We start from the raw sequence: 27,042 nt of genomic DNA, 5'->3' as shown, positions 1-27,042 counted from the left end.
AGTGGGTAAAGCCTGGTACACACTTGCAGACTTCTGTCCCCTCAAGCAGTCTATACAGATCATTGCAGGTGGCAGTTTTTGAAAGGATCGCTGTACAGCTCCTGGTTGGGCAGCATGTACTACTCTATGGAGGGAAGAGGACACGTGTGATGCCCACCCTGCAGGAGCTTCTTCTGAAGCTAAATTGGAACATAAGTGTCTATCAAAATGATCTAACCTGGCAAATGTGAAAGAGGAGCCCAGTGACCTCAAAGAATACCTGTACACACTTTACATTTTTACAGGGCCAAAATTATCATTATTGACAGTTTTGGCTCATACTCTTAAGTATGCACTTAACGTAATGAATTTCTGTTCTCTGCTCAGTCTATGTTTGGTTCTAAATGTGCCTACAACCCAGTGGTCACTTTAGCAATGAAGATAAGTCTGATGCAAATCTTGTCCTTAGCACTGAGAATAATCTCTTCTACTTAACCCATTTTTTTGACTTTCTATATCCACCGCTTTAGTGAAGGTGTGAGGTGTAATTTACATAGAAAGGGCATCAATGCTCAAGCTGCATACATTAACCACTTCACCCCAAAGCGGTTTTTACCCTAAAGGACAAGAGCGATTTTCACCTTTCAGTGCTCATCCCTTTCATTTGCCAATAGCTTAATCACTACTAATCACAATGAAATTATCTAGATCTTGTTTTTTTCACCACCAACTGGGCTTTTTGGGGTTGATATTTGTTTTCAGTAATTACTTTATTTTCTATGCATTTTTAAAGGGAAAAACAAGGAATAAATGAACAAATACACAATTTCTCCAATTTCATCCCCTATAGTTTTAATATAAACACTGCTACTGTGCATAAAACCCACACATTTTATCTGCCTATTTGTTCTTGTTATCACAAGATTTTAATTATATCCCTAGTACAAAGCATGGTGATAATATAGTATTTGGAAATAAAGGTGTATTTTTAAGTCAACTTGTCATTAAGTGGTTAAATGAAAAAAGGGGGCTACATGTGTACAGTGAAGTATAATACTTCCTGTGCAAACCTATGAGGGATTCCAGAAATCTGTTGGATAAGATGGTGAATCTTGATCCAGAAGGGATGTATCTTGTCACAGGGCCAGGCTATATGGAGGAGAGTACCACCTTGGGCATCAAATCAACAATTGGAGTGAAATATATCTAAAAAAAATGTTTCACATGTTAATAATCCTTCTTACTGTAGTTTGATGGACTTATAGTTTAGAAATTGACTTACAGCCCTTTCAATATTGATAGGCAGCAACAATGGCTTTTCTAAGATCCCTGATGACGACTTTCCTCCTTGGCATTTTGTTAACTCATATCTGATGACTTTCATCAAACATTCTAGAAGCACAGTGAAGTGTACTTTCCTTGGAAGCTAAGCCATGCATGCTGCTGTTATATCCCATTTTAAACTTACTCTTGGTGTGGAGCTCCTGTCTTGGTCAGCAATGTCAAAACAAAAAACATAAACATAACAAAGACTGCAAGTCCAACCCAGAATCCAATAACAATGGAATCTAAAAACAAAAAAAAAAACACAAAAAAGTGGAGGTTAATGCATAAACAGACTAATCTGAGTTCACTTTTAAGAAAATGGTGTTGTTATCATAAGTTAATAATGTAATGCGATTACATGTAACACTTGTTACCAGCAAAATTCAAAAAAACTTCTCCACCCACTCAGTCAACAAGCCTTATGTCGTGCATACACGGCTCGTTTTATGCGCCGGATCGAGCCAGCGGCTCGATGCCGGTGCATCCCCGCTCGTCCGCGCGGATCGATTGCCGCTCATCCCCGCCGGCGCTTCCTTATCACCGCTCGATTCCCTGCCATTGTCCGCCGGCGGGAATCGAGCGGGCGCAGGTCGAGCGGCACGATTGGGCCAGCTGAATGTTATCAGCTGGCCGGATCAGCTGGTCGATACACGGTACAGAAACGTACCGTGTATCCCCAGCATAAAATCCGATTTATACCCAACCATAAGTTACCCCAATAACCTTTGCCTAACCTTTTCTCCACCATCTAATGCCCATTCATAACCATTACTCTCTAATACCCAACACCATTCCCTTTATGCATAACTAACCATCCCTCCAATGCCCAAAATCCCCTGCATTTAATTGTAACCGTACCTTCTGATATCTAGTTCTTGTGAGCAATTATGTAATTGCCTGATGATTTGGAATGCCTGCAAGTCTCTAGACCTATGTAGCCAGGCACATTCACTCTATTTAGCTAAACAGGCCTTCATCAGTCATTGCACATTCAGGATTCAGTGCAACCTCCCCACCACCTACTCAAAAGCTAAAATACAGCAATAACAACCTTTCACCAGTGAGTCAATTTCAGTCTATTCTCCAAACTTGACCTTAAGACCAGGGAGCGTATCCTTGATAAATATACAAGAGTTGAAATAATTAAAGAAAGTTGTTCAACCTGGACCTTTACCGCACACAATGGCCTTTTTGCAATTAACTTTTTCTCCTGAGTTTTCTCCCAGGAGATAATTTTTTATCTTATTTAAAAACAACTTTTAGACACTTAGCAACTGAAAGGGTACCAAAGGTAGGTAAAAAAAAACCAATATCAAACTGCATATTTTCTTGCATGGAGGGAGCTGGTTTAAAGCGGTTTAAAACTCGGAGATAATATTCAATAAAAACATGTTTTCCTACTTTTTATATGCCATACGGTCATCATATTTGCATTTGTGCATAAGTATTATTATTCATTTATAAGTTATAGCTTCCCAAAAGTACAGTTTTTTACTTTGTGAGCTGACTTTGCATTTTATTAATAACTGCTGTTATTCATTCATGCATTCATTCAGGCAGACGTGCCTTGACTGTCTGTCTCCGGGAGCTTCTCCGCAGTCAGAGAATGTGTCACATTCCTTACTTGATACATTTACGTAAACACAAGATAACATTGTTTAACATTCGGATGCGGCAGGCTGTGCAGCAGAGCCGTCTCACCCACCAGGCAGCTATAAATTCCTGCCTGGAGCGGCAGGAGGAGCCAGGAGCGCTGTTGAGAGTTGAGAGAATAAATGCCTCTCAGCCCACTTAGGTTTCAGTTTACACAGCAGCAGCTAACAGCAGCGCCTGACTGGACTCATAACTGGATTCACTGACTGATTAATTCAGTTCCTTCAGCTCAATGATTCAAAGAACCACAGTACTGAGTCAGTGAGAGAAGGCTAGGAGTACAGCATCAGCTTCTGAGTCCTGACTCTTCACTCTGATTCACTGATTCATTCAGTTCCTCTCTCTCTGCTACTAGTAACTGAGTGGATGTAGAGACTGAGCGTAGCAGGATTAGCAGCCAGGCATGGACTGCCCCCCAGGCTTTTATTCAGTGATTTAGGGATGGTCTGGTGTATTCAGGTTTGTTGTTGTACAGTGATGTGAAATACTAGGCTAGCTGATAAAAGTGCAATTAGAGGACAGGCAAGCTGGTAAATATACACAGCATGATGCAGAACTTGCCTGGAGGGTCCCTGGGAAAACATCTGTCTTGTCTCTCCCCATTGTTATAATGACTCCATGTGCAGATATGGTGTTAAACAGGTTGAAAAGTTTTGACAGTCCCTAGACTCCAGGAGGACTCCTTTTTGACTTGTATGAGAGACTGGCAGTGACAGGAATCCTATTACCGGCAACTAGTCTCTGTGTAATTTGGGACTGCAATACAGATTAGCTCTCTGCTCCATCTCCTGTAAGCTCGCAAGGGCAGGGCTCTCTCTCTCTTTTGTGTCTTGGAAATCATTATACATTTTATTCATCATGTTATTTTTATCACTGTCATTACCACTTCTGTAGTCTGTATGCTGTATCATTTTTTTGTATTTTGTCACTAATTATGTATCTTGTATATTAGTGTACACCATTGTCTGTATTATGTACCCCATGTTTGTTTCTCACTTTGTACAGCGCCACGGAATATGTTGGCGCTTTATAAATCAATAATAATAATAATTCTCAGTCTCACTCCACTCCTCCTCTCTCTGGGCTAGTGCACGACAAAATCGCAATAGCAATCGCTAGCAATTTGCAAATGCGACTTGACAATTTGGGCTGAGGCTGCCATGATAATGGGCCTCAAGTCTATGTTTCCCCACAGGCCAAAAGGTCCCAGTCCTCCCCTGGTAGCAGCATAGTGTGTGTGTATAGTGTGTCTCTACTGTGTGCTGTGTGTGTATAGTGTGTGTGTGTGTGTGTGTGTTTAGTGTATATCTACTGTGTGTTGTGTGTGTATAGTGTGTTTGTGTGTGTGTGTGTACTGTGTGTGTGTGTGTGTGTGTGTGTGTGTGTGTGTGTGTGTGTGTGTGTGTGTGTGTGTGTGTGTGTGTGTGTGTGTGTGTGTGTGTGTGTGTGTGTGTGTGTGTGTGTGTGTACTGTGTGTACTGTGTGTACTGTGTGTGTGTACTGTGTGTGTGTACTGTGTGCCGTGTGTGTATAGTGTGTGTGTGTGTACTGTGTATAATGCGTGTGTGTGTGTGTGTGTGTGTGTGTGTGTGTGTGTGTGTGTGTGTGTGTGTGTGTGTGTGTGTGTGTGTGTGTGTGTGTGCCGCAATAAGTATATTTTATGGTGAAACGCTCTGCTGCATTACAACTATTTTGTGGTGAACCCATGCCGCAATAAGTGTAATTTCTGGTGAAACGCAGCTGTATTATGTTTTTCGGGGGTCTTTGGGGGTGGGGTTCACCACAGGGGTGGGGGGTATGGGGCTGGGGGGCAATCATGGGGGGGGGGGCGCACCACAGGATTTCTCGCCTGGAGTGACAAAATGGCTAGAGACGCCCCTACTGTGCAGGAACTGAAGCTTCTAAAGCCTGTGTTAACCCTTTGAATGATCTAGAAAAAAAATGCCGGTTGTATATAATATGCTGTGAATAATCTATTAGAGCAAAGAAGAAATTCTGGGTTATATTCCATTTTAAAGGTATTTTATTGGTAAGGTTTGAAATATCTCCTTGGAGAAAACTCAAGAGAAAGGGGAATACATCATAACATGTCACACTCACCCACTACCTGATCCCCTAAAACACATTGTTTTTGTTTAAGGACTGCTACCAACATGTATTGATATTTTACCCCACTGGTCCCACATTTCGCCAGTTTTAAAAACTCTCCCCCTTGGTTGCCAGTCAAATGAAAAAACAGTTCTTAAAATGTGTCTACTGACTTTCTGAGCTTTGAATAGTCTGTGTGCTGGGTACAGGTAAGACCTACTGGATCCACGTACACCTAGGGGCATCCACTGCTGTGCAAACAAATCTAACCCTTGGGTTCCACTTAAAAACCTATGGTGTTTTTCTTTGATTTTATTTAAATGATATATAAAAATCATTTAGCTGAATCTCTAAAATGCTAGAAATGAAGGAAATATGCGCCTTTCATAGAAGAGGAAGTGTAAAGGGCAACTGATCAGGAAAGGGGTTGTAATTCAGGATGAAGGTCTATGAAAATGAGGGGTAACATTCAGTTTAGCTGTTCATATACAAATGCGGATAAAAGCACTGATGATGGCCAAATCAGCCTAAAATAACTACCAAGATGATATGGACCTTAAGGCACCTAAGTTTAGAGGACAATTCAGGGAAAAAAGAAAATACTAAACCCAGGTGCAGCTATAGTGCAGGGGCGACGTACGGACCTTTTGCCCCCCAAACTGTCTCTAAGCTCCTCTAAGCTACATAGACCAGCTAAGCTATTCTAAACCGTGCTGCCCTTCCAGCTAAGCTACACTATACACTACATTAACACAGCACTACACTGCATTAAACACTAAACTGCACGTACACTACATTGCACTACACTGCACTAACACTTCCATACTGCACCTGATCCTGCCTACCGTGCTCCTCTCCCCCTTGCTCCAGTCCTGTGGATGCTGACACACTCCTCCTCTCATCCTGGAATTGGCGATATGGTGGGATACACTCCTTGTCCTCTGTACTTGTGCCATACTTCCGCACTGTAACCCCAGTGACACTCGTGTGCCGGGGGAGTGTTTACAGGCGGAATTGCGGCACAAGTATGGATGACAAGGAGCGTATATCAGCAGGCGGCTGCTGTGTCCTGCTATATTGCCAGCTCCAGGATGAGAAAAGGAGCGTGACAGAACCCACAGGACCGGAGCAAGGGGGAAAGGAGCACTGCAGCAGGATGCAGTAAGTCCTTCCCTGCGCACTCTGTGTCACGGAAGAGCCGTGAGAAAAGAGAAAGCAATCGGTTTGCTGCACCAATTGTCGTTGACGTGCCAGATTAGAATCTCATATGTAGGTCCTTGCAGTCAGCTTGTCTCTGTTCTCTTCATAGCTGCCTGCGGAACTCTTCATGAAGCCTCTTTTGTCTCTGACTGTCCCAAGGTTTGTTTAATTAGCAAAGAACAAAGGGTTTCTTTTCACAAGCAGATCACAGTTAAGTGTGAACCTGCCATTTGAAAAGCATACCATTTTGTGAACCCAGCAAAGCAAGCTTCCCACGCAGCAGGGCTTTAGACACAGCAGAGCCATGTAGCCAGCATTAAACATAAATGTAGTATATGATTTTTAGCCTGTTTAAGGAATACCGTTTATGTGAGAGATATGAAAGTTATATCATTTGATTCGTGGTGCTTTGATGGACATTTTGAGACCAGTCTTGGGGGGCCAGGGATGAGCCACGACTAAGTATTAAACCGCTCAGGAACAACACATAGTATGGTAATCAAGTTTGATGTCATATGAACTGTCATATTCTGAGGAATATGAATCTGTAATTGTGATGTGTGTGCGGGAAGCGTAAGCTGAGTTATGAAATATGTCATATTTGGTGGATGGGAATTGTCCCACCCAGGAGGGTAACCGCCCCTGTCCAACCCCTGGGCTGAACCTGAGAACCCACCCAAAAATGTGGGTCATTCAAAAGAACTTGCCAGGGACTCCTCCCTCAGTCCTCAATATCCCATTTTCACGAGAGCATGCTGCTGCTAGTCAGAGGACCATGTGGCTAGCGGCCATTTTTGTTTGAACTTTGCTCTGGAAACAAAAGAACTTCACGTATTTTCCCAGAAGGACATATTTTCACCTGGCTTAAGTATCCGTTTAATTCTTCCCTTATTTTTATTTTCATACTGCTCTACTAATGTCTCTATAATTGTTGATTTTAATGATTTTCTGTATATATTATTTATATAGCATTTATAATAAACTACTCTAAAGTCATTGATTTGTTCAGCTACACCTAATATTCAGCAACACAAAACGAATCCTAGCGTTCTGAAGAGTCGCTACTACTGTTGATAGCTAGATAAAATATAGGGTGTTTAACCGTTTTATTTGCAGGTATTAGTATCAGTGCAGTTAGGTCTCCTACCCTTCTGTAGGAGTGGTGGCAGTTATACCCTGAAATAGTGTGTAATTTGTGTTACAGTAACTCACAAGCTCCCTTCTAGTCTGTCTGCTGCCAAAATTCCAGTGGTTTCTGCGCACCGATTGCGACCACAGATTGCATGGTCTGTGTGCTGAAACCAATTGGAATCCTGTGTGCGGTCCAGCCACCAGGGGGCGTGTGACACTCTGCACTTCTCTTTACCCTATCTTCTGAGTATAAGACATAACCACTTTTTCTCACAAGTTTTTGGGAAAAGAAAAGTGTGTCTTATATTCTGAAAAATATGGTATCTGCAAATTAAAGTGCATGGATCTGTAAAATGACTAAAATGTATGTGTGCTATAAAGCAGAAATTCTTGATGAAATGATTAACTTATTCCGCCAACATTCCTGAAATATTTCATTCTGGAATTTGTGAAAAAATCTGCTCCAACTGGAAGGTTAAAACAGTCCAATCTTTATTTCAAAATAGTTACGGACAGAGACATGGAAGCTCACGCGTATCTGAGCTATATTCGCTACTTAGTCATAGCCAAGAGTGTTCTCACAGGAGCAGCAATTTAAAAGCACATGTTAACCCCCACAAGAACATGTGAACAAATAGAGCAATATATGAAAAAATTGAAAGTGCAGCAGATAAAACTCACATCAAAAAAGAGAGGGGCAGAAAAAAAGAACGCTACTCACATAAACTACAAATTATAATACAGGCTTACATCCCACCTCAAATTTAGTAAGCCGGGACATATTTCCCCAGCTGCAAAATTCAATATGTTTCTTGCTTGAGGAGAGCCCTCTGATTGCCAGGTCGAAAAGTGTCGAGACACCTTGAAACTCTCAAAGTTCTCTTTGGATGGGCCTTGATAGTGCTCAGGGACCCTTTGCCTGAGTACATGGCTTGTGCACCCTACATACTGTACTTTACAGGAGGTGAAAGAAACAATGTAGATAACATTCATGGTTGCCCAGTTAATACACCCTTTAATGGGTAAAGATTTTTGTTTCGCATATGAAAAAATTGCATTCCCCTGTTCAAGGACAATACATTAGCGCCAGGTGGAATATCCGCAATGGTATGTCCCCATAATGGATAGCCACATGCCGCGTCAGTACACCAGACTAGCACTATAGAGACTCAGACACAGGATGGCACCTAGAGTATTGGCTTTTCATGCTAAAAAATGACTAATTTTTCAGCATGAAAAGCCAATACTCTAGGTACCATCCTGTCTCCAAGTCCCTCTAGTGCTAGAGGGAAGCAGCTGGAGTCATATGTCCCGGCTGGATTGAATTTGAAGTGGGATGTAAGCCTGCATTATAATTTGTAGTTTATGTGAAGAGCAGCTTTCCTTTTTTCTCCCCCTCTCTTTGGATATGTGTTTCATCTGCTCCACTTTGCTTTCTTCATAGATTGGTCTATTTGTTCACATGTTCTTATCTGATAAGTGGTGTTATTTTCCTCATCTACATATGCATTGTGGAAGTACATTGCCACTTATATGGAGGTGGATCTTCAACTAACTTCTGTTGTAAGCGGACATCTTCTCAAAGTCTGAATGGCATTTGGCTTTTAATAATTATTTAAGATCCATGCATTCAACAAAACCTTGGAACAAACAGCACACGGATACCCTCACTAGGGTGCCTATCGACTGTGGTTCAACAAAACCTTGGAACAAACATGAAGCAAAGCGAATTTGAAAAAAATAATACCTTGTGATATTAAAATGATTTGGAAAAAATAGAACGTAATTATTTCAAGCTGTCACTGAATAGAAAAAAATTAATACTGTAAAAAGAATATTAAGCAAATTCCAAACACTCACATTTGTGTGCTTTTAGTCCTTCAAAAGAAACGGGTGCATAATCGTAATATTCGTATTCCCATGTGTACTCAGCGCTTGATGGTTGTTTATGCGATGTTTTACTGACATTTACACTGTGTTCTGACATATCTGCCCTACAAAGACAAGTGCAAATGTTAAAAGCATTAATTATACAGAACAATGGAATTTGTAATGTGTTTATAATGGCATGTATGGTTTAAATCAAGCTATGTATGATGTACTATTCTAGTAAACTATGTGTGTACCTAAACCCAAGAAAAAGGCAATAAAGAGGTAATATAAAAAAAAAATTTAAAAAAATGTATGATGCCTGGCTGAATCTCTCGGTATGAGGTACAGCAGATTAAACATTGTGGCCCATATGCAATTCACTTTTTCACCTGAGTTTTCTCCTAGGAGATAATTTTCATCTTCTCTTTAAACTAACTTTTCAGCATTTTACAATTGAAAAAGTACCCAAATGCTGGTGAAAAGGTTCTATCAAATTTATTTTGAGTATTTTCTTGCTTGCTGGTGACTTTAAAAGGCATTTTATGTCAAGTTGTGGAAATATCACCTAGGAGAAAACTCAGGTGAAAAAGTGAATTGCATATGGGTTCATGTCTATTTTACTTTCTAGACTCTCTAGACTGCATGCCAAAAATAAGGAAATCCAAACCATGAAAAAAAAAAAAAAAGATCAAATCCTCTTATGCATTATACTCACATAATGGACATTACAGCAAAAGTGAAGCAATTCTTATACTCAAAAAGAATCAGCATGTGCCAAGGCCGATAACAGTAGAAAAGCATTGGGACCACATTTTTATTCAAGTTAAAACCTACGGAAATTTTCTTCCTACTTTCATGGTTATTTATAAGCGAATAGCAAGAAATTCTGCTGTGTGAATTTCAGCACTGGCCATCTTGTCATTTGAAAATGTTCGGAAAACCTCTTTATAGGGAAGGGATGTGGCAAGCAAGATTTTTAAAAGAACTCAGAGCACCTCTCATGGGTATGCCTTTAGGCCTGGAACCCACTGAAATCAGCAAACGCAAAACGCAACCGCTAACGTTTTGTCTGAGCGGTTTGCAAGCGGATTCATGCGCGTTTTTGGTCGTGTTTTGCAACATTGTATTTTTTTGCCCAGCGGGTGCGTAGCGTTTCGCGTTTTTATCCTGATTGGTCCTGTGAATTATTTTTAATTTTGTTACAGTGTGCTGAACCGCAAAACGCTAGCAAAACCGCTCAGTTTAGGTTTTGCTGAGCGTTTCTGCTAGCGTTTCAATACTTTACATTGAAGCGCTAACGCTCCCAAAATGCTGCAGGTCCTGCGTTTGCGTTTCTGGGAAACGCAAACGCTCCTGTGGAAGTTGCCCCATCCATTAACATTAGCCCAGCGTTTTGGCAAACTGCTAGCGTATCGCAGTGGTGCCAAAACGCTGCCAAAAGCGCTCCTGTGGGTTCCAGCCCTTAAAGTGGATCCGAGATAAACTTATACTCATTGCATAATTGTGTTCCTTTCATATAGTTTATGGGGCATTCCTCAAGCCAAATACTATTTTTGTTTTGTTTTAATACTCCAATTCCCTTTAAAACGAAACAAGCTTCGCCCACAGCTCCTTTTGTGCCTTGGCACTGTAGCAAGGGCTTGTGGGAGCTCAGTCTGGGCAGGAGGATGAGGAGGTTACTAGCCAATGATTTTTTAAGAGGCAGAGGGGAGGAGGAGAGGGGACTGAATTTACACACAGGCAAGCTGATAGCATCTCCAGCCCTCAGCCTGTGACATTGTGACAAACAGAAAATGGCTGCCCTCATTGTATCACAGGAATAAATAATCATAAACTTTTGAAGCGGTTTGCAGCTAGATATGCTGTGTAAACTATCTAAACTTTAGATAAGATATATAGACAAGTTACTTGTTATAGTTAGTTTTTCATCTCGGATCCGTTTTAAGCATACCCACGAACAATTGAGTGTGTCAGCACACTTACCAGCCACTTGTTTTATCCAAACTCCCCCTGGTATTGCCGCTATAAAATGCATGGGTCCAGACGACTTCCAACAAAGTCGTGCTATGACCCCTCTGGAGGAGCCTCTTGCAATGGCCATGCGTGTCACTTCCTCTTCCTGCTTCATTCAGTGATGCACTTCTCTAACAGAGAAGACAGGAGTTATGACATAGCCAAGATGGCAGCCGCGATTTTTAAATTGAAATTGAACGCTAACTATTTGGTGTAGAACAGCGATTCAGGCATCAAATGAAAGAAGAGAGCACAAGCTACAGAAAGCTATGCATCTTTAAATACTTTGCAGTACTGGTCGGAGTCTCTTTAACTCAGAATCACTGGACAACTAAAAACTCTTTGATTGCTGACCTGGACGACAAAGACTGGGAAGAGGCTCTTTCAATACCAAAAAAATACACAGGGGGGCACAGAGGAGGTACAGGGGACAGAGATGGCACAATGTTCTGACTTAAGAACAAATTCAGGTTAAGAATGAACCTACAGTCTCTATCTCGTTAGTTAACCAGGGACTACCTGTACTCTCTATTTCATTGCTCTAGCTTTGCATAGTTATTTACTGCTTTATATGGAGATGTATGTCACAATTTCTTGATGTGCTTCAAAAAAAACAAAACTTTTTTGCTAAAAAAGCAAACAACAAAACTCTTTAACCCTTCATAAACAAAAAGTGTTGTGTGTGACTTCAGGTTTGTGCAAGATCCTTTCAGCAGAACTGGATATCACGTGTGCGGTTCAGTAGGACCCAAATCTAGACATTGTAGATGACGCCAGAAATATTCTAGCAGTGTATTTTGGGCACCTAGAGCAGCCAAATGTATCAAAACAAGATGACAAGACTTCAAAATGCCCCACAAACATTATGCCATTTTAAAAAACAGACAAAAAACATAGAATTGGAGAATTCCCTTATTTTGTGGTGTTGATTTCTGTGTGCATGTCACTTATTTGCAGGAATGTCTGGTACTTGCTTTGTACATGGCTTTTTATCAATGGTATTGCCATGTGAAAAACTATTTCTGAGTTCCTTTGCAGGGCTTTGGAAAACTGACTGGGTAGTGCACAGTTTATAGATGGCTGTAGCAAAGGAAGAATCATAATGCCATATGTAGAAATGTTGAGTATAAAGGTATTGGGGTTGTGTTTATTTTAAAGTTCAAGAAAGGAAAAACAAGAACTATAGCTGCTGTAGGTTGGTTATTTATTTAAGTTTTACAGCTGCCAGTAGAATAGAAGCTATTTCCTTATATTGTTAAAGCGGACCTGAACTCAGAACGTCCATTCTGCTTCAAAAAAAAAAAACAACAACAGCATAACCACCTTTGAAGAAAAAATATTTTTGTTACAGCCAATACAAATCCTTAAATAAATCTGCACTGTTTCTACTTCTTGCTTTCATGGAAGCAGACATTGTTAACATCCAGTGCTTTAAAATGAGTATCTGCCATGGCAGCCAGATGACACAGGGAGAGATCAAATTACAACTTGTTATTAGACACTAGTGTTGGGCGAACACCTGGATGTTCGGGTTCGGGAAAGTTCGCAAATGTTCGGCATGTTCGGGCCGAACCCCGAACTCCCCGAACATCCCGCTTTTGGGGGCCCTATGTAGTAGTACCGTACTACTGCTGAACCGCCCGCTGCCCGGCCTCCCTCAACGCGTCACTCTCCGGACTCCTCCTCCTCAGTCACTCACTTCACAGTGCCGCCCACTGCCAGCCACCCACTACCACCGGACCGGTACTTCCTGAAACTTGTATGGGGAAGCGGGCAGAGGGGGGAGCGCTAGCGGAGGGGGTGGGGGGAATTTCCGACCCCCCCCCCCCGCGATCGGGGCATGCTCCCCCCTTATGCCTGCGACCCCATAGGGGGGCAGTATTCGGCCGAACAGGGGCCCTGTTCGGCCCTGTTCGGCGGGCAATTAGTAGTTCGGGGCGAACCCGAACTTAAAAGGCCGAACACCATCAGGTGTTCGGCCGAACTCGAACATCACCCGAACAGGGTGATGTTCTGCAGAACCCGAACAGTGGCGAACACTGTTCGCCCAACACTATTAGACACAAGGCCCATATGCAATTAAAGGGGAACTTCAGCCTAAACAGACATACGGTCATTAAGTTACATTAGTTATGTTAATTAGAATAGATAATATAATTTTTTACCCACCATGTTTTAAAAGAACAGGCAAATGTTTGTGATTCATGGGGGCTGCCATCTTTTTGGTTGAAAGGACTTGACAGGGAGCATAAGACACAGTTCCAACTGTCCTGTGTCCTGATAACCCCTCCCAGCTGCATGTGCTAGGCTTCAAATGTCAAATTCAAAATGTAGAAAAAAAAATTGCACCAAAACAGCAGAACGAGAACAACAACATCAGAAATCCCATCATGCTTTGCACAGTATCAGGGGAAAAATGCCCAGGCAGTTTTCTTCTGTGCAGGTAAAAATGAGGCTTGTACAAGAGAAACAAAGTTCTGATGCTGTGAAACTGTTAAAGAAAGTCGATTTTTAGTCTGGAGGTTCACTTTAACTTCTTCTCCTGAGAGAAACATTTTCATCTTCCATTTTAATTAACTTTTCTGCACTCTGCAATTGTAAAGGTACCAAAAAGTAGGTGCAAAAGTACTGTCAAAATTATTTTGAGTATTTTCTTACTTACTGGTGATTTAAAATGCTTTTTATTGACAAATTTTTAAAGTATCACCTAGGAGAAAACTCAGGATAAAAAGTGAATTGCATATGGTCCAAATGAGGGGGAATTAGACAACTCTCTAAATACATACAGGGAGCATTTCTCTGTGTTTTCCTTCTGTCATGTGCAAGAGTTCAGGTCCACTTTAAAATGTTCTAACATAATGTTCCACTTTAATACCTGATATTCCAAGATGGCACTGTAGACAGATGCCAAGGCCACAGGGCTCTGGCCTTTTTCTCCCTTTAAAAACCTCCCTAGCGGTATTGACAGATACATCCATCCATACAAAACATGTTGTAAACAATATAAACGTGCATACACATCAATACTCTCCTGCACTGTATACTAGACCCTTGCTTGAATGACACATTTTGGCAAGTTACAGGAAAAAAAAAAAAGTTATAAAATTTAATTTTATCACTTTTTGCACAGAAATCCTGGGGAAATTGAACGCCAGGGAGGTTAAATATGGCAGCCACCATATCCCTCTCAGTTGAGATGTACTTTAACCACTTCCCGACCGCCCACTGCACATGGGCGGCCGGAGAGTGGATCCCGCAAGGACCGCCGCATGCACAGAGGCGGCGGTCCTTGTACGGGCATGGGCCGCGTGATCGCGTCATTCGTGACGCGATCGGCCGCCGGGGACTAGCTCCGCCCACCTCGCGCTGTAACCCGCCGGCCGTTCAGAAGCGCCGGCGGGCTACTAGCACCCGGATCGCCGCATACAAAGTGTATAATACACTTTGTAATGTATACAAAGTGTATTATACAGGCTGCCTCCTGTCTGGTGGTCCCAGTGTCCGAGGGACCACCATGGCAGGCTGCAGCCACCCTAGTCTGCACCAGAGCACACCGATTCCCCCCCCTGCCCCCTGATCGCCCACAGCACCCCTCAGACCCCTCCCCCCTGCCCACCCCCCAGACCACTGTTTGCACCCAATCACCCCCCTAATCACTTATCAATCACTACCTGTCACTATCTGTCAACGCTATTTTTTTTTATTCCCCAAACTGCCCCCTGCTCCCTCCTGATCACCCCCCACCCCTCAGATTCTCCCCAGATACCCCCCCCCCCCCCTGTGTACTGTATGCATCTATCCCCCTGATCACCTGTCAATTACCTGTCAATCACCCATCAATCACCCCCTGTCACTGCCACCCATCAATCAGCCCCTAACCTGCCCCTTGCGGGCAATCTGATCACCCACCCACACCAATAGATCGCCCGCAGATCCGACGTCAGATCACCTCCCAAGTGCAGTGTTTACATCTGTTCTCTACGCTAAACACCTACTAATTACCCATCAATCACCCCCTGTCACTGCTACCTATCAGATTAGACCCCTATCTGCCCCTAGGACACTCAATCACCCGCCCACACCCTCAGAACGCCCTCAGACCCCAGCCCTGATCACCTCGCCAGTGCATTGCTTGCATCTATTCCCCCCTCTAATCACACCTTGAGACACCCATCAATAACCTCCTGTCACCCCCTACCACACCTACCCATCAGATCAGGTCCTAATTTGCCCCGTGTGGGCTCCTGATCACTCGGCCAAACCCTCAGATCCCCCCTCAGACCCCCTTCCGATCACCTCCCCAGTGCATTGATTGCAACTATTTTCCCCTCTAACCACCCCCTGAGACACCCATCAATCACCTCCTGTCACCCTCCTAGCACTCCTATCCATCAGATCAGGCCCAATACAACCTGTCATCTAAAAGGCCACCCTGCTTATGACCGATTCCACAAAATTCGCCCCCTCATAGACCACCTGTCATCAAAATTTGCAGATGCTTATACCCCTGAACAGTCCTTTTGAGACATTTGGTTTCCAGACTACTCACGGTTTTGGGCCCGTAAAATGCCAGGGAGGTATAGGAACTAGGAACCCCACAAGTGACCCCATTTTAGAAAAAAAAAGACACCCCAAGGTATTCTGTTAGGTGTATGACAAGTTCATAGAAGATTTTATTTTTTGTCAAAAGTTAGCGGAAATTGATTTTTTTTTTTTTTCACAAAGTGTCATTTTTCACTGACTTGTGACAAAAAATAAAATCTTCTATAAACTCGCCATACACCTAACGGAAGACCTTGGGGTGTCTTCGTTCTAAAATGGGGTCACTTGTGGGGTTCCTATACTGCCCTGGCATTTTAGGGGCCCTAAACCGTGAGGAGTAGTCTAGAAAACAAATGCCTCAAAATGACCTGTGAATAGGACGTTGGGCCCCTTAGCGCACCTAGGCTGCAAAAAAGTGTCACACGTGGTACCGCCGTACTCAGGAAAAGTAGTATAATGTGTTTTGGGGTGTATTTTTACACATACCCATGCTGAGTGGGAGAAATCTCTCTGTAATTGGACAATTGTGTGTACAAAAAAATCAAACAATTGTCATTTATAGAGATATTTCTCCCACCCAGCATGGGTATGTGTAAAAATACACCCCAAAACACATTATACTACGTCTCTTGAGTACGGCGGTACCACATGTGTGGCACTTTTTTACACCCCAAGTGCACTAAGGGGCCCAAAGTCCAATGAGTACCTTTAGGATTTCACAGGTCATTTTGCGACATTTGGTTTCTAGACTACTCCTCACGGTTTAGGGCCCCTAAAATGCCAGGGCAGTATAGGAACCCCACAAATGACCCCATTTTAGAAAGAAGACACCCCAAGGTATTCCATTAGGAGTATGGTGAGTTCATAGAAGATTTAATTTTTTGTCACAAATTAGCGGAAAATGACACTTTGTGAAAAAAAACAATTAAAATCAATTTCCGCTAACTTGCGACAAAAAATAAAATCTTCTATGAACTCGCTATACTCCTAACGGAATACCTTGGGGTGTCTTCTTTCTAAAATGGGGTCATTAGTGGGGTTCCTATACTGCCCTGGCATTTTAGGGGCCCTAAACCGTGAGGAGCAGTCTTGAAACAAAAATGACCTGTGAAATCCTAAAGGTACTCATTGGACTTTGGGCCCCTTAGCGCAGTTAGGATGCAAAAAAGTGCCACACATGTGGTATCGCCGTACTCAGGAGAAGTAGTATAATGTGTTTTGGGGTGTAATTTTACACATACCCATGCTGAGTGAGAGAAATATCTCTGTAAATGGACAATTGTGTGTAAAAAAAAAAAATCTAACTATTGTCATTTACAGAGATATTTCTCCCACCCAGCATGGGTATGTGTAAAAATACACCCCAAAACACATTATACTACTTCTCCTGAGTACAGCAATACCACATGTATTAGGGGCCCAAAGTCCAATGAGCACCTTTAGGCTTTACAGGGGTGCTTACAAATAGGCACCCCCCCCAAAATGCCAGGACAGTAAACACATCCCACAAATGACCCCATTTTGGAAAGTAGACACTTCAAGGTATTCAGAGAGGGGCATGGTGAGTCCGTGGCAGATTTCATTTTTTTTTGTCACAAGTTAGCAGAAATGGAAACTTTTTTTTTTTCTTGTCACAAACTGTCATTTTCCGCTAACTTGTGACAAAAATAATATCTTCTATGAACTCACTATGCCTCTCAGTGAATACTTAGGGATGTCTTCTTTCCAAAATGGGGTCATTTGGGGGGTATTTATACTATCCTGGAATTCTAGCCCCTCATGAAACATGACAGGGGGTCAGATAAGTCAGAGATGCTTTAAAATGGGAAAATTCACTTTTTGCACCATAGTTTGTAAACGCTATAACTTTTACCCAAACCAATAAGTATAGGCTGAATGGGTTTTTTTTATCAAAAACATGTTTGCCCACATTTTTCGTGCTGCATGTATACAGAAATTTTACTTTATTTGAAAAATGTCAGCACAGAAAGTTAAAAAAATCATTTTTTTGACAAAATTCATGTCTTTTTTGATGAATATAATAAAAAGTAAGAATCGCAGCAGCAATCAAATAGCGCCAAAAGAAAGCTTTATTAGTGAAAAGAAAAGGAGCCAAAATTCATTTAGGTGGTAGGTTGTATGAGCGAGCAATAAACCGTGAAAGCTGCAGTGGTCTGAATGGAAAAAAAAGTGCCTGGTCCTTAAGGAGGGTAAATCCCACGGTCCTCAAGTGGTTAAAATGTCTCAACAAGAATAAAAATGGATCAACTGGAAACATTATAGCAGAGAGGATTTAAAAGTCAAATGGAAATTTCTGACTTTTTAGGATAGGGATGGATGTGTGAGAGTGATTTTCGTACATTATCATCTTTCCCAATTCATGATGAATCTGATGGGACGCCTGGCAATGGTACTAGGTTCTACTCTCCGTACAAGTACGTAATTCTTCAAGAATTTCAGTTTTGTGTCTGTGCAGAAACCAATAAAGTGTATCTACAAATATCAGTGGTGTACCTAGGGCATTTAACAACCAGTGCTGATTATTTACAAATTTTTTGGATGGGGAGTGTTGAGGAGACGCACTAAGCACATTGCGGCAAAACTTTGGGTAAAAAGAAGTTTGTGCAGCCCACTAAGCACCCTGCAGTAATAATCGCCATGGCTAAGACATGATGTGGGCAGAAGTAACTAATGTAACAGTAACTTAGGCAAAGCTAAAAAGTTATTGGATGAAGTTCCTCCTCTTTGCAAGGTGAAACCCCACACACTCAGTGAGGCAGACCCCCCCCCCCCCCCCCAAAAAAAAAAAAAAAACACACACACACCCATAAGAAAGCAGCACTTCCCATTATGTGGTGGAATGAGGGATTTGCATCATAGATGTGCAGACAATTATTTTGTAGAGACTACGTGATGCTATTGTGCCAATATGGACCAAAATCTCGAAGTAATATCATGAAGAATTAAAGGACAACTGAAGTGACAGGAATATGGAGGCTGCCATATTGATTTTTCTTTTAATCAGTACCAGTTGCCTGGCAGCCTTGCTGATCTATTTGGCTGCAGTAGTTTCTGAATCACACTAGAAACAAGCATCTTGTCAGATCTGACAATAATGTCAGAAACACCTGATCTGCTGCATGCTCGTTCAGGGTCTATGGCTAAAAGTATTAGAGGCAGAGGATCAGAAGGACAGCCAGGCAACTGGTATTGCTTAATAGGAAATAAATATGGCAGCCTCCATATTCCGCTAGGGCATATGAAGGAAATCGCAGCTGGGAGACTGGACTCAGGATACAGCCAATATATGGCTTATCCTGCTGCTGCACAAGTCCCAGCGGTGGTAATTACTACTCCCCCTCCAGGTCGACGTGGATGGTGGGGAATGACGCAAGTCATCTGTCAGCTATTGCTGGCAGCCGAATTAGTGTTTTAAAAAGTGACTTCAGCTCAGTTTTCTGACGGCGCTGAAGTTACTCACTGTGCGCCGCAATAGCCGTAGTTCCTATTATGTTGGAGCCAGTTGCACCCAAATCTCCTGTACTGAATTCCTCGTTTTCGACGCTAGGTGCTGGCGGGGTGGAAGAGATAAACACTGGGTGCTGGTGGGGTGAAAGGGAGAAATGCTGAATGCTTGTGAGGTGGGTGGGAGGTAGTGGGGTGGGTAAGAGAAATGCTGGGTACTGGTGCAATCGGTGAGAGGAACAATGGGTGCTGGTGACGGAGAAACACTACACTTACTTAGCTTCAGTGGGGCCCTGGGGACAGCAGCAGTACTTGGCACGGTCACAGCAGCATTGTTTGCTTTCCCCATCGTGGCTCACAGAGCTTTGGGGTTGGCCAGTGGGGAATAGCAGCAGTGGTGCAAGTGGTGGTAGTGGTACTTGACGTGGGGTTCCCCTCCAGCAAGCAGAGGCACATGCAGCACGGGACTTCCATGCTGCACAGTCAATGCCCACACAGACGGCTCTTCTAGCACTAGTACAGGCAGCTAATTTTTGCAGGCTGCAGAGTGGTCAGACAGGCAGGGGTCGGTTCAGACAGCAGGCAACAGAATAGTCGAGGTACAGGCAAAGGTTCAGACAGGTATGAGGCAAGTTGCAGGAGGTAACAGCAAGGGTAGCCCAGCAGCTAGCTCTAGCATCTTAATGCTATTACAAGCAATGACTGAGCGCACCATTCATGTTTAAAGGGGCACTATGGTGAAAAATTGTGATATTTGAAATATGTGCAAACATACAAATAAGTAGTACATTTTTTCCAGAGTAAAATGAGCCATAAATGACTTTTCTCCTATGTTGCTGTCACTTATCGTAGGTTGTAGAAATCTGACAGAAGCGACAGGTTTTGGACTAGTCCATCTCTTCATAGGGGATTCTCAGGGATTTATTTATTTTCAAAAGCACCTAGTGAATGGCAGTTGCTCTGTCCAAACTGCCAAAAAACTGTGTAGCGAGCAGGGAAGCTGGCCAGCATAATTGTTTAAATCCTTTTTAGGAAATATCTTTATAAAGAATAAAAGCTTTGCTGAGATTCCCCTATGAAGAGATGGACTAGTCCAAAACCTGTCGCTTCTGTCAGATTTCTACTACCTACTGTAAGTGACAGCAACCTAGGAGAGAAGTAATTTATGGCTCATTTTACTCTGGAAAAACCATACTTCTTATTTGTTTAGGTTTGCACATATTTTACATTTTACAATTTTTCGCCATAGTGCCCCTTTAAATACCAAACACAGCCAATCAGGAAGTCCAACCACCGCAGCAAGCCCATGGGAACCAGAATAGCATTCGGTGATTGGCTCAACATAAGTAAGTCACTGCCTTGCTAGAGATGGCGTCGGAAAGTGTATGCCAAGTATCCTCATCTCCCGGCAACACTTGTGGAAGTCCATCCCCATGAGACCGCAGAATGCCGACCCCACATGGAGAGCCACGTAGCCATCTGTCTGGACCCCCGGAGACCCCTGTTTCACCACCAAACCCAGACCTGAGAAAGATCGTGACAGAGGCATATGGTGGCAGCCATATTTATTTCCTTTTAAACAATACCAGTTACCTAGCAACCTGCTGATACCTTTGGCTGAAGTATTGTCTGAATCACACACATGAAACAAGCATGCAGCTAACCCAGTCAGTCTTCAGTCAGAGCTCCTGATCTGCATACTTCTTCAGTGTCTATTGCTAAAAGTATTGAGTCAGGTGATCTGCAGGGCAGCCAAGTAATAAGCATTCTTTAAAAGGAAATACATATGTCAGCTACCATATTCCACTCATTTCAGGTGTGCTTTAATTACACCTATCCTTAATCTCCCCCACTAACAAACACCTTCCTCATGCCTAACCTCAACCTCCCCCAAACACTTTCCTTACTCCACACCCCCAATGTCCAGTTCTTCCAAATTCTTTAGCCCAACCTTCTAAAGCTCATTGATAAAAGTCACCTCCCTCTTGCCTAATCCCTAACAATAACCTTCCTGAAATAGCTCCTAATACTAGTCACGTACAGTAACATATTTACCCACATATCTTCTTCATTAAGAGCCTGAGCCCACAAACGCAGTTGTACGCAGTTGTATCCGCTTCTGTCCTTTTTCAGCATCTGTAACATTGATGTGTTGCTGAAAAGCAGACACAACTGCGCACAACTGCGTTAGTGGGCTCAGGCCCTAACCGCTGTAAGATTTGAATCCTGGTGGTTGATTATTGTATAGCAAACTGTCTGAAATCAGCTATAGTGCACAGCCAATATCAGGCATACACAATAACCAAGCACAGGCACTCAAACATTACCTCGCCGAATAACAGCTTCTTGCAGCTTATTAACATTAACCTCTTGAGGACTGCAGGGCTAAACCCCCCTAGTGACCAGGCCATTTTTTAGAAAAATTGGCCACTGCAGCTTTAAGGCAAAGCTGCAGGGCCGCACAGTACAGCACACAAGTGATCCCCCCCTCTTTTCTCCCCACCAACAGAGCTCTCTGTTGGTGGGGTCTGATTGCTCCCCCCATGTTTGTTTGCTTTTTTATCAATATTTATATCAGTGTTTTTTTTTACAAAACCTGTTTCTTTAAATGTATTCCCTCCCTCCCTCCCCACAACCAGCCAATTACTGCGATCGGCTGTCATAGGCTTCTACCTATGAGAGCCGATTGCTCTCTTGTCCCCCAGGGGGACAGCCGTGTGACACGGCTGTCCCCAGTACAGCGCTGCTGCCGATTGCAGCGCTGTACATAGAAATAGACGGCGATCACGCCAATAGCCGCTCGGAGACTGAAGAGGGGGCGGAGCTCCGCCCTCCGTGCATGAGGTGCGCGCGATCTCATGCAGATTACAGTCCCAGGATTTTACGCCAATCGGCGTTAGGCGCTCCTGGGGCATCGGCGTGACGCGGGCGGCAAGAGGTTAAAGGATATGTAGCAGATCTTATAAAATTATTCAGGATATCTGTTTTTACCTTAATTATCCTGGTTTTCAGCTGCAGAAATGCTTCTTTTATCTATATATATAGCAAGAAATTAGTGTGTAGCCCCACACCCTCTATGATATTCTGCCAAGGCAATGATGTAATTTGCCCTTCTTGCCCAGAGCACTTTAGATGATAAACTACATTTTCTGCCCAACCAACAGAGAGAGGGAAAAATAACAGCAATGACACTGGCAGCACTAAAGATGCCACCACTTGAGTGAAATTTAGTAATGTAAGTCAGGGTGAGGTAACATTTCACAATGGGCAAGCATTCATCTCATTTAGAAATTGATAGTGTAAAAAACAAACAAAAAAAACTGCAAGAGGAGTGCACCCTCTACATATTTCTCCAGCAGCTGCTGGAGAGATACGTAGAGAGCGCAATTCTCTTGCATCAGTCTGGCCACGACTGGCTGAAGCTACAGGACCCGGTACTGGCGCTGGAGAAGATGGAGGACGGCAGCATGGGAGCGATCTGTGCTTATCGGGCTGGAGGAAGCCCCAGGTATGTATAAAACGTATCTTTATTTATCTCTGGTTTCCTATAAAGCACACTTGAAGAGGCTGACTGATGTATTTCCGTTAAGGCTAGTGACACACCAGGACGTTGCGTTTAGGGGACGTTATAGGGCACATAACGTGCCCCTAACGCAACGCCTGGTGCTCTCTGGTGTGGACGTCGGAGTGAGTCGCGTTGTGCAGCTCACTCTGGCGTCCGTGATGCCGTGATGCGTACTCTTGGCCGCATGCGGCATCACGTGGTCCCGCCCGGCCAATCGCCGCACAGAGCGGCCGCTCCAGGAAGTAAACACTGCACGTCACACCGTGCAGTGAATATTAATTAGCCATGTGCCCGGCCGCTCTCCCCTCCTCCCCAACATGACTGAGCATGTGCAAACAGTCTAACGTGGCTTAGCCTCCTAGATCGTACAGCATGCAGCACTTTGCTGTGTTACAATGTAACGCAACGTGGGCAGTGTGAACAGCCCACTTGTGTTACATTGCTTTGCGTTGGGGGAGAGTTACAGGCTGCACTAACGTGCGCCTGTAACGTCCCTGTGTGCAAGAAGCCTTAAACAATGCAGTTGTCCTGGCTGCTCTGCTGATCCTCTGCCTTTTTTAGCCAGTTGCCAAAGGTAGTAGGAGAATAGATATCTCTTTTGATCAATAGTCAAACAGTGCTTTACCTCGTCTTCTTACCTATGTCTTCTTATGGTGCCCATACACGGTACAATAAATACGTTCGATTTTCCAATTTTTTCGACCGAAACGATTTAATCGAAGGAAAGTTGAAAAGAATATTTTTTTTCAATCAAGAAAAACAAACGATTATCCTGTTTTTTTCTATAAAAATCCGATCAGACATGTTGGAAAAATCTTTATATTCGATCTAATGGAATAATTGAACTAAATTAACTAATTAAAAAAAAAATGAAAAATTGTACCATGTATGGGAACCATCAGATGCACAACAGTGAGTTCACAGTGCAGTCCGATCAGATACGCTGCGCCCCATCGCATGTCCATCATACATTTGTTTCTCGTCAACGCCACAGTTTGAGGCTTTAATTTGGCAACTAATGGCAGTGAATGGGGCTGTTTCCATTCAATGCAAATTTTCGTGCGCGTTCGTACGCGTGAAAAAATCTGAGGTCTTGCATAATTTTTTCAGACATTGTGTATGATTCAACAATGCTTTGCATAGCTTTGCGAATTTTCGGGTTATTTGCACAAAAATTTGCATTAAATCTATGGTTACAGGAAGTTGTCAGCAGTCATGACTAAGCTGTTACTAGGCAGATTGTTATTTGTAATTTTCACCAATCAGAAAAATCTTATAAGAAAATTTCACGCTACAGTGGAAACGTAGTCTGAATCCTGCATTGTAGACACTCGGTTCCACTGCACAGGACACTCGCCGGCATTGATTCCATCAGCATCCGCATCATCTGTGATTTGGGAAAAATTATGCAGGTTCCAAATTTGCATTCCACTCACAACAACATATCTAACAGATGCATTGCAGACTGACAAGTGTGCACAGCTCCTATAAATAACATTCAATCTTACCATTTATGCCGCCTGGACGTGATTGTCATGTCCCTGCTCTAGAGCTGGTGCGCGCTTCTGCGCCCGTGCTGTCCCCCAGTAGCCCGGAGATCAATGAATCGGAACATTGATCTAAGTCCCCGGCAAAAAAACTGACGGTTTCTCATCAGAGGCCGCGGTCTTTCTGACATAAAAAAAAAAAGTTTCTCATCCTCTATATGCTTCCTGGAAGTGATCAGTATGCTTCAAGGTCTAAAAAAAAAAAAAAAAAAAAAAAAAAAAAAAAATCTCACTGTGGCCACCTTGTGGCCAAATAGTAAACCTACATCTACATACTTTTTTTTATAAAATAAACCCACATTATTATATTTAAAATTAAATGTTTACCTCCTACACCAAAAATTACCCAAATAAATTTTTTCATAAAAAAAAAAAAATTACAATAAAAGAAAAACAAATAGTTATCTGAGGGTCTGAACTTTTTTAATATGCATGTGAAGAGGGTATATTGCGAAAAAAAATTAAATTATAAGCTTGTAAATAGTGATGGAAGCAAAACTGAAAAAAATGCACCTTTATTTCCAAATAAAATATTGGCTCCATACATTGTGATCGGGACATAATTTAAATGGTGTAATAACCGGGATAAATGGGCAAATAAAATACATAGGTTTTAATTATGGTAGCATGTATTATTTTAAAGCTATAATGGCTGAAAACTAAGAATTAATAATTTTTTTATTTTTTTTCTTAATATTCCTGTTAAAAAGCATTTAGAAAAAAATTCTTAGCAAAATGTACCACACAAAGAAAGCCTAATTGGTGGCGGAAAAAACAAGATATAGATCAATTCATTGTGATAATTAGTGATAAAGTTATTGGCGAATGAATGGGAGGTGAAAATTGCTCTGATGCATAACGTGAAAAATACACGTGGGCTGAAATGGTTAATTTAATTAAATGCGGAAACAGTACTTTTTTTGTAGTGGGAACCTAGCCTTAACTTTTATCTATAGGTAAAACCTGACAAATTAGAATATGGTGCAAAAGTTAATTTATTTCAGTAATTCAACTTAAAAGGTGAAGCTAATATATGAAATTATGGATTAATTCACCGAGTCTGCCACTGAGCCTGGAATATTGAACATTTTCGCAATATTCTTATAGTCTAAGACAGTGATGGCTAACCTTGGCACTCCAGCTGTGACAAAACTACAAATCCCATCATACCTCTGCCTCCCCGAGTTATGCTTAGACCTGTCAGAGTATTACAATGCCTTATGGGACTTGTAGTTCCCCCACAGCTGGAGTGCCAAGGTTAGCCATCACTGGTGTAAGATTTTGATTTTGGGGTTTTCACAGGCTGTATGCCATAATCATGAAAATGACAACAAATAAAGGCTTGAAATATCTCGCTTTGCATGTAATGAGCCCATTTCATTTATTAGTTGATCTTCTGAAATAAATGAACTTTTACACGATATTCAAATTTTTTGAGTTTAACCTGTAGATTATGGCAAGTATAATGAAGACAGGGACAATTGTACCAAGTCTTCTTCTGCATCCTTAAATCGTTCTCTTTTACTTCAGGAGCTGACTGAATATCCTCAGAGTCTTTGTATAAACTAATATGTTGGTGTGATTGGCACGATGGAATTAGCAGTACTGTCTACCCTTGGGAATGAGGTCACCCTCATAGAGATGCTTTATCTCAGAATAATTAGAGAGGATCAGTATCTTATCTTGGCACAAAGCACAATCCTGGAAACTGGCAGCAGATATTGTTGTGGCTAAGTACTTTTTAAGTACCGCCATAGTGAAATCACACATACGTGACTCATAGCGCCAAATGCTTATAAATGTGTGCAGACAATAGATTAATTTCAAGACTCTCTCTGTGATTTTCTGTTGTACTGACTGCAAATCTGTATTGGATGGGTTATGTTCTAAATAAAAACAAGTTAATAAAAGGATTTGCAAGGGATATATGATATCTAGAGACAGAGCCGGGACAAGGTCCTCCAGCACCCAAGGCTGAGACACCAAAGTGCGCCCCTCCATCTCTCCCACCCCAGCCGTCACACACTGATTGCGATTAGACTAAGAGGTGCCACAGGGCCCACAACCTCCCCAACACCTTAATATCTAGTTATCTGGCTTGCAGTCACTGCTATGTATCCCCTTTTCTTATTTCTTTCTGCTTCATACACAATTAGGAATGACAGCTGAATGAATTGTGCGCCCCCTCCTACACTGCGCCCTGAGGCTGGAGCCTCTCCAGCCTATGCCTCGGCCCGGCCCTGTCTAGAGACTAACAACAGCAATGATTATCAGTGGCTGCTTGGTGCATAAACCCCACTGACCTAAAATCAATAAGGAGTAATCGACTTATAAGATAGTCCTTTTCTCGGACGATACTATCTTTTCTCTCTCTAATCCTTGGGTATCACTCCCCACCTTTTTAAGCACATTGACAATTTCGGTAAGATATCCGGATTCAAAATGAATATGTGCAAGTCGGAGGCATCGGCCTTCGGATTATCTGAAACACAAAAACAAGCTTTATCTTCAGCCTTTGGCTTTAAATTTAGAGATAAGGCCCTCAAATATCTTGGAGTGCTTTTGACCCCCGATTTGGACAAGCTATACGGTGCTAATTATTTGTCAATGTTGAACTCCCTACATGACCTTCTAAACGATTGGTCTCACTACCACCTTTCC

General features: G+C 42.5%; 1 protein-coding gene across 7 annotated transcripts in view; it reads right to left on the bottom strand.

Annotated features, from left to right (window-relative positions):
• Window positions 1-27,042, bottom strand: part of MRAP2 (melanocortin 2 receptor accessory protein 2) — a 452,653-nt gene that overhangs the window by 63,629 nt on the left and 361,982 nt on the right. For 6 of the 7 annotated variants that reach the window (XM_068281584.1, XM_068281585.1, XM_068281582.1 and 3 more), the window contains 2 exons: window positions 9,238-9,371; window positions 1,448-1,547 (listed from right to left, as the gene is read on the bottom strand). In XM_068281584.1, the coding sequence (XP_068137685.1) occupies window positions 1,448-1,547; window positions 9,238-9,371 (234 nt within the window). Of the gene's footprint in view, window positions 1-1,447; window positions 1,548-9,237; window positions 9,372-11,232; window positions 11,406-27,042 lie in introns of those variants that run through there. The other variant, XM_068281590.1, reaches the window with a different exon arrangement.

Source organism: Hyperolius riggenbachi, chromosome 4 (assembly GCF_040937935.1).
Source record: "Hyperolius riggenbachi isolate aHypRig1 chromosome 4, aHypRig1.pri, whole genome shotgun sequence".
Lineage (NCBI taxonomy): Eukaryota > Metazoa > Chordata > Amphibia > Anura > Hyperoliidae > Hyperolius > Hyperolius riggenbachi.
Note: the sequence above shows the minus strand (reverse complement) of the source record. Positions and strands in the feature narration are given on the sequence as shown.